The sequence below is a fragment of the Parasteatoda tepidariorum genome, chromosome 7 (assembly GCF_982258835.1).
Source record: "Parasteatoda tepidariorum strain Cologne lab strain chromosome 7, Ptep-v5.0, whole genome shotgun sequence".
NCBI lineage: Eukaryota > Metazoa > Arthropoda > Arachnida > Araneae > Theridiidae > Parasteatoda > Parasteatoda tepidariorum.
In genome coordinates, this window is record NC_141761.1 from 89,911,313 (window position 1) to 89,919,736 (window position 8,424).

At 31.5% G+C, this 8,424-nt stretch overlaps 1 protein-coding gene across 2 annotated transcripts in view; it reads left to right on the forward strand.

Annotated features, from left to right (window-relative positions):
• The window catches only part of LOC107451913 (acyl-coenzyme A synthetase ACSM3, mitochondrial), a 28,695-nt gene extending 24,020 nt beyond the window's left edge, over positions 1-4,675 (forward strand). For both annotated transcript variants that reach the window (XM_043038666.3, XM_043038667.3), the window contains 4 exons: positions 827-954; positions 2,580-2,679; positions 3,565-3,678; positions 4,464-4,675. In XM_043038666.3, coding sequence (XP_042894600.2) covers positions 827-954; positions 2,580-2,679; positions 3,565-3,678; positions 4,464-4,559 — 438 coding nt within the window. In that variant the 3' untranslated portion in view covers positions 4,560-4,675. The remainder of the gene's footprint in view (positions 1-826; positions 955-2,579; positions 2,680-3,564; positions 3,679-4,463) is intronic.
• The last annotated feature ends 3,749 nt before the right edge of the window (positions 4,676-8,424 follow it).

An 8,424-nucleotide genomic window follows, 5' to 3' on the forward strand; every position in this document is an offset into this window, starting at 1 on the left:
AGTGTTCGACACGATCCTCCTGTAAACATTGTTCTTTATAAATCCCCAAAGAAAAAGGTCCAGCGGCGTTATATCAGGTGATCTGGGTGGCCAGGGAATTGGACCTCCTCGCCCAATCCATCTTCCCGAAAAATGGTCATTCAAAGAACTACGAACGATGATACCCCAATGAGGTGGTGCACCATCTTGTTGCAAAAAGACATGTGGTTGAAGCTCTTCTAGCTGTGGAAATACGAAGTTTTCCAACATATCTAAGTCTACGACTGATGAGACCGACGACTAATGAGACAGGAAGATGGATTGGGCGAGGAGGTCCAATTCCTTGGCCATCCAGATCACCTGATATAACGCCGCTGGACCTTTTTCTTTGGGGATTTATAAAGAACAATGTTTACAGGAGGATCGTGTCGAACATTGATGACCTAAAAGCCAGAATTACAACCGCAATAGCCTCTGTGGATGCCGACATGCTTGCCGCTACCTGGCGTGAAATTGACCATCGACTTGATATTCTCCGTGCGACGAAGGGGGCACACGTGGAAGTTCATTGATAAGGGTCATGAAACTTTTTGAGTCTATGTAACCATTTATGCTATTAATTTTAATCTATCCTTATTATTTTATGAGTTATTAAACATCAAAATGGGTCCGGGACTTTATAAACACCCTGTATTTTATAGTTCATGTCATCTTCATTAAAAATTTATTGCGGATAAAATAAAAATTTGGTAACGGGTCGTAACAGTTCCATCTACGTTTGAAATTTGGTTCCTACTTATGTGAAACTTTTTTAATAAAACTGATCACATACATTTTTACTTTTCAGAATAATCCAGAAACAAATAAAGCCGTTTTTAGGGAAAAATATTATCATACGGGTGATTTAGCATATTATGACAAAGATGGATACTATTGGTTTAAGGGACGAAAAGATGATGTGATTAATTCTTCAGGGTAATCATAAACTATTTTATTCTTACACATTATTACAAGAAAACTTTATAGAATTTATATCAAATCATAATTAAAAGTGTAATAATCTAAAATAAATAACTGAAAATGTATTCTTCATTTCAAATCAATTTATTTTCAAATTTTAATTTTCTTTTTAAAAAAATAGAAACAATTCTGATAACACGGGGGAGCAAATTTTTTGTTGTATTTTTACAAATACTCGATCTTGCCTGATCGGTTGTAGGGTTTTCAAATCTGAAATTAGCTTTGCTCCTAAAGCAACAAATATTTTTAAAATGACATTTTTTGTCTATTTTTGTTGAATTGTACAAGTTTGAAAGCATTATATCTAAGAGGGAGTCATGTAAGTATTGGAACAAACTTTTCAACACATCATCAGGATTAAAATTGCATAGAAACTCTTTGCTGGATTTTGTTGTCATACGCTGCTAGGGTCGCTTGCCCACAATGAGTTCTTCAGAGGTATACAAAAAACTGACTATCTTTAAAAAGCGCTCCTAGTGACGAGTTACCTAATGATGTGCTCCCCTAGAAGTTTGTCGCAACATTTATGCTACCTCCTGTTATATATAAGGTTTTTAAACTTGTACATTTCGAATTGCAGATTTGTAATTCATATTCTTGGATGTTACTAATAAGCATATTAGAACAAAGTGCTATTAGTTTTGATAATATTTTAAAAATAAGAAAGCATTCTGATTATTCATACGTTTGTGTTTCACTAATAAACATATTAAATGCAAATTAGAGTTAGCATTAAAAAAATAATTGCTCAAACCATTGTGTTATACAACAGTCACAAGCAAAAGATAAGAAACAAACACTAGGCACAGTTCAAAATATAACCAAATCAAGTGAAATTATTCATGTAAATACTTCAAAGTTTTAAAAAACGATAATTAACAAAAGGTAGACGTTCGAACTCATGCTCAATTGATGGGTATCAGAGCAAGACTCAAAACTGGTGTAGCATAATAGTACTTGTGGAGGGTTTAACATAGTATGTGACCTCTATGGTGGCAATAACAGGGCCCACAAAGTTCACGAGGACATATGTTTGGGACTCTGTAATTTCTCTGTAAAGCACATTCCAATCGCAATGCATGCTGGATATTTGTCTGGCTGCTCCATCCTATATAGCTTTACGGTTTTCTTTTGCTAGCTCATCCTATCTCATGTTTGGTCTACTTTTCTGTAACGGCCATTAGTTCATGATCTCGAGTTTGCACTATTGCAATTTTGCTGTAATCGGTTTTGTCATACTTTGAACTATGAACTTTCAGGTTAAGTTTTATTTCGTTTGATTTAATGTACCAATGTACCAATGTAAAATGTACCAATTCTGTACCACATCTTTTTGAGATGAAAATGTATATAAGCTTTAAAAACTGATGAAATTTTTTTAGCTCCGATTTTTTTTTCTGTTATGAGATCAGTTCGTTTCCTATAAGTTATAAGTAACTAACTGAGTTTTAAAGACTAAGTATAGCTTTTTTTCTAACTTCTTGTTCTTTTAATCAAGTTAGTCTGCTTTTCCCAAGTCATAACTATTATAAAATTGTTATTTTTTAAGTTATCGTATGTAGATATTTTTTATTTTACAGTTATAGAATAGGTCCCACTGAGGTAGAAGATTCTATAGTAGTACACCCAGCGGTATCTGAAGCAGCCGTGGTAGGAAGTCCAGATAAAGACAGAGGAGAGGTTTGCAATTTATATTCCTTATTCATTTTTTTTTTGAATTAATTTTAGAATGTTCTTTTCATTCTTCTTTACTCTAGACTTTATTTTCGAACCGGCATTTAACAGCCCACCTAATTCTTAGATTACGACTATCAATGTTCAACTCCGTTGCCTTATAACTTTGAACCATACCCAGAAGACAAGGGAACTCTTGCTTCAAGCATTGAGGCAAAACAGTGTTTTCGGATGACTTTTGGATGGAACTAACACTTCGTATCAATCAGCCATCCCCTCACAATGAGGTGACCCAGGTTGGAGTCTCAGTGGTGACTGATTGGTACGAATTCTGTTCCTGACTCGAACAATCTATAGCAATGATGTAAAATGTCCTCAGTAGTAGACGGTTCATAGGTTAGAATCTTCATGCTGTCGGGCTGACCATGTGTGGGGGCCGTGTACTTCCTCACCATATAGCGCAAGTACAGGCTAGTTCCCTTCAAAAGTCCTCCACGAAGGCTAGTTTGTTCGTTTGTTCCAGGAATTTCTTTGCCTTCTTGGTTGGATTCACAATTACAAGACTACGGAGTTGAACATTGATAGTCGTATAGTCAAAAATTGGTAATACAAATAGGAATCAATGATGGTTTTAAAATAAAACTATAAAGTTTTCTGGTGCATTTCTATGCTCAATAGTTGTTCCTTATCTTCCTGAGATTTACATAACCAAAAATTCAAAGACCATTCTTAAAACAAATAATGTTAGATAAATTGATGTTTGAAATTAAGTTTGGATTATTACACGAAGCTGCAACAGACTCCTTTATTTGAATTGCTTGTCAGGCATATTATTGCTAGTTTATTGGAATTTATTTTGTTTAACCATGACTCTTACTATTAAAATTTTAGGTTGTCAAGGCATTTATAGTTCTAAAAAGTTCTGTGGAACCTAGTGAAAAGCTGATTAAAGAAATTCAAGAACATTGTAAACAAACGACGGCACCATATAAGTATCCAAGAAAGGTATAGATTTCTTTTCTCAGTAGTTATTTATTGTTTGACAATACCTTCAACTCCTTTTCCATTTAAGTTTTGAAATTAAAAGTTAACGACATTATTTGGTTTCATCTTTAAGACACAAGGGAGCACTCTTCGATATTTAACGGAAAATGTTTTGTTTATGTATACCCGTTACTTAGCAACTTTCGTAAGAATTAATCTAGTATCAGTCGGGAAAATTATAGAAATTCCTCCCCCCTTAATTGACTTTCAATGGGGAGAAATTTGCACATTTATTTTTCTTGAGGAATTTTTTAACGAAATTTTCGTTGAATACCGCAGAGCGTTCTTATATTATTCTTGAAATTATTTGTACTTTACAAGTAAATGCAAAACCAATCAAACATTAAAAACTATAATACAATTTTTTTCTTTGCATTTGAAATTTTTTATTGAAATCCAAGACTTATATTTTAACCGATTTTCCGAATTTCATAATTCTAATTTTAGACCGGTTGTGGAAATGTATCAGTAATCGATAACATTATAATGGCGAAATTTATCTAGATTTTTTTTAAAAAAAAGTGATTTTCAGTGCACTACGTTAACCTGTTAAAATTATCTCTTAACTTATCTCTTAAAAATGTTTGCCTTTTGTCCTTAAAAATGTGTTTCAGAAGCAATAGAGGCTATGTGTTTTTAATGGTTTCAAAAAATAAATCTATTTTAAAGAAATATCTTTTACTCTCATGATTTTTTAATAATGTATTCACAAATTAATATTCTATCATATTATATCATCTTTTCAGATAGAATTTGTCACAGAGTTGCCCAATGGTCCATCAGGCAAAGTAAAACGATCTGAGCTTAAGAAGAGAGAAAAAGAGAAAGTATCGAAAAACTAAGCAACTTAATTTTAACTCATGCAACAGGTTGAAGCATTTTTTATGTTAAATTATTTTCCAATTCAACAGAACTTGTTAAAAGTGTGCATAATAAATAGTTTTTGATTAATTACAAATGGTTCTAGTTTCTTACTTTAAACAAGATCAATGAACAACTAAGCGGATTATTATATTATAAAGTTTCAAATTAATAAAGAAGTTACGCGAGTTACTTTATTGAATTTGAATTATTCAGTTGTTTCCAATTCGGCCCTGTACCTATTGTGCCTTATTCAATGCAAGATCTCAATTTTTTTTCCATCACTTTTGTTATCTAATAACATATCAACTGTAATTGTAAGAGGTAGGTTGGAATGATCCGTTCTTTTCTCCATATTCACCTGACAAGCTGCTTCGATTAGTACAAAATACACTGAATGATAAATCATTGAATTCTTTAGATTGAGATAAAAACTTAAGTAAATAAATTTCGCATAAAAATTCGAGATTTTTTTAGAACATTGGAATTTTTTAAGTTGCTTGAAAGATTGAGAAAGGTTGCAAAACAGAATGGAAATTAGATGATTTATTGATTGCACGCAAAAACCTAAAAGTCGTGTGTTTTAATTTTTATACAATATTGGTCATCATCATCATAGTTGGCCACACAGCCCAATGTGAGCCAATGCCTTCCTCTGAAGATTTCTCCATGACGACTTCTGATACACGTTTGATCTCCAATTCTTTTCATTATTTGCGAGAAAATCAGACTCCACTGAGTCAGCCCATCTCAGCCGCGGCTTTCCTCGCTTTCTTGTTCCAGTGGGTCTAAAAAGCAGTATATTTTTTATTGTATTGTCATCACTCATTCGAATCAAGTGGGCCATCCAATTCATTCTACTTATTTTTATGTATTTAATAATATTGGGTTGTTTATAAATCTTGTACAGTTCAAAGTTCAAAAAAATCAATACAATATTGGTACGTTTCCGAAAATAAATCTAGTAAGAAGAAATAGAGTAGGTGGAAGTCTAATCATCTCTCCTAAGAGATTGTTGAAAAATTTATGTGATCCCCTGTTATATATAACGTTTTCACGCTTGTACAGTTCAACAGAAATCAAACTAAAAATGTCATTAAAAGAAATTGTGGAAGAGAAACTGACTGCTGATTTGAAATTAAGGGTGCGAAAATGTCTAAAATATATTAAAAAAATCGCATACAACAGAAAAAAAATTGTTCGCCAGTGTGATGAAGGTATTACGCAATCTAAAAAACGAATATAAAAACACTTCAATGTCTTGATTTCATTTGTACTTTATTGGCAATGGGTTCCACAGCGAGCTGAACAGATGAAAATAGAGCAAACAAAACGAGTCGGAGGAGCAAGCAGCAGTTCCAGACATTGGGGAGCTGTAATGTTTCCAGCCAAAATGAATAGAAGACGCAACGTTTAAGATAAACAGAATGAAATATAAAAGATATTAAAGTATGAAATTCGGGAAAAAAAAAGGAGTGAGCGATATAAGTTCCAGCCTTTGCTTTTTTTTTTTAATAAAATGTAATTTTCAAAAAAATTATCTAAAGTTATTTCTTAACATAAATGGGTATTTTCGAAAAATTTGACTTAATTATAATTGCATAAAAACCCATGCCAGGAGCTGTAGTCGTACGCTGCTAGGATCGCTTCCTCTATTATGAACTGTTTATTCGTTTGCTTATGAACAGGTTATAAAAGGGAAAAGCCTTACTGGCATGAGTTTTTATGTAATTTTATTAATTCTGATGATGTGCCCTAGCTCTCCCTGTATTTGTCGCAATATTTATGCGACCTTCTGTCATACACACCGTTTTTAAACTTGTACATTTATACAAAAACTGGACTAAAAGTATAATTTAGAAACTGTAGCTTAGAGATTGAAACCTGATTGCAGATTGGAAATCAGAGATACGAAAATATCAAAGATCTGTTAAAAAGAAAAACTCTTATGCAACAGAAAAAATGTTAATAAGTGAAATTTACTTAAATTTTTTTTCTTCAACAACTTGAGACCTTTTTTTTCCTTTCAATTTTGTAATTATTATGTCAAGCACGGTGGTCTAAAAACTCATCATCTTCAACGAGGCGATGCTTTATTTTTAAAAAAATAGAACATCAGATTAACATGAAAAGTATGTTTCCCATGCAAAGGCATTTAAAAGAAGAATATACTAATTAGATGGTATGCTGGGTATTATTTTTTTCTTCCTTTCTTTAAATACTTTCTGTGGTGTGAGGAATGCAATTAGTAATCCTCTTTCGTGAGATTTTGCCACCTAGGGTGCCACTATGACCGTGTTAATCTTATTTTTATTACACTGTCTGGAGACGTAATATTTTCAGAACAAACATACATACGTTAGTTAAACATACATGTCACGTATTTCTTCAGTTTGTTACCGCAAAGTTTGAAGCTAGATTAAATTGAATGGACATATCTCACGAACCTTTCATTTTGTTATTAATGTCATATTTTATCTGTATTTCGACTTTACATACTTATTTTTAATTATCGTTGAATAGTTGCATTAGGGGGAACAACATAGATGCCGGTAAGAAAAGGATTTTTTAATGAATTTTTTAACAATTGTAATAAATTTAACTTAATAATTTTTTTAAAAAATGATTATGCATATTTTAATCTTCAATTTATAATGTTTGAAATAAAAAATAGAGATCACACTACACAATGTTTATAGAATATTTTTTTATATTATCCATAATTTAAATTACTGCTGAATAGAAAAATAATCTTTCTAATTCACCTCCGTTTTGGTTTTCTTAAACTACATGAATGTAGTCCTTTTTTGCACGAAGGATTTTCAAAGTTTGACGAGTTTCCTTTTCGATAAATTCTAAATCATCTTTTTTCTTTTTAATATTATTTCAGTTTTACATAATATGTATTTACCTAAAAACAAATAATTGAACATGAGCTATAAACCTGTAAAATGTTAGAGTTAGTTTGAGAAAACAAGCAATCTTTGGCAAACTTCAAAAAAATTTGCATTCTTTAAACTTCTCGGCTGAAAAATCTGAGGTTATTTTTCAATAATTCATGATAACATTTTCAACTAAAATATATATATAAACTGACGAACTATTTCTGTTTGTCAATAAACAGCGAAATAAGCATTGTTATCCGTATTTTCCAAGACTGTTTACAAAAAATTACACTTTTGAAAATAATTCATATTTTATTTAATATAAATTATATAGATAAAAATAATTAATAGTTTATTTAATTTAATTAATAAAATAATTAATAGTATTATAAAATATTTACCGACGCAATTAAAAGAAAGAAAACTATACAATGAAGTAGATTTTTCAAACTCATGTCGAAAGTTAAAACGTAACTTAAATAGAATCGTCAAGTAAAAGATAACAATAATTTTTTACATTTCACAACATTAAGAGTACAATAACGTTAAGCTTCCGTGAAATACCAAAGAGCTATTAATATGAATTATATATCTATAAAAAAAACACAAATTTCATCATGGGCATGTATATATATTCGAAAACTTCCGGTTTAACTACCATTAAAAAGAAATGAAATAACATAAAATTACGACCTTGAAATTATTCCCCCTCCCCCATATATATTTAGTGGTAATTCTAGGGCCACAAAATCGCAACGTCCGGTTTTTGTGATAGATATTTATATTTTAGTAGTGACCGAGAAATTATCGTAATATTGAGAACGCCCGAACGCGTGTCCACCTTGAATAAATGGGGAACAATTTTTGTATGTTAGAATGTCAATGGCGGGAAATGTCGTAACAATCGGTCGTGCGAGTCATGCCAAATGATTCTGGTAATCATTGTTTCACGTTTTAAAAC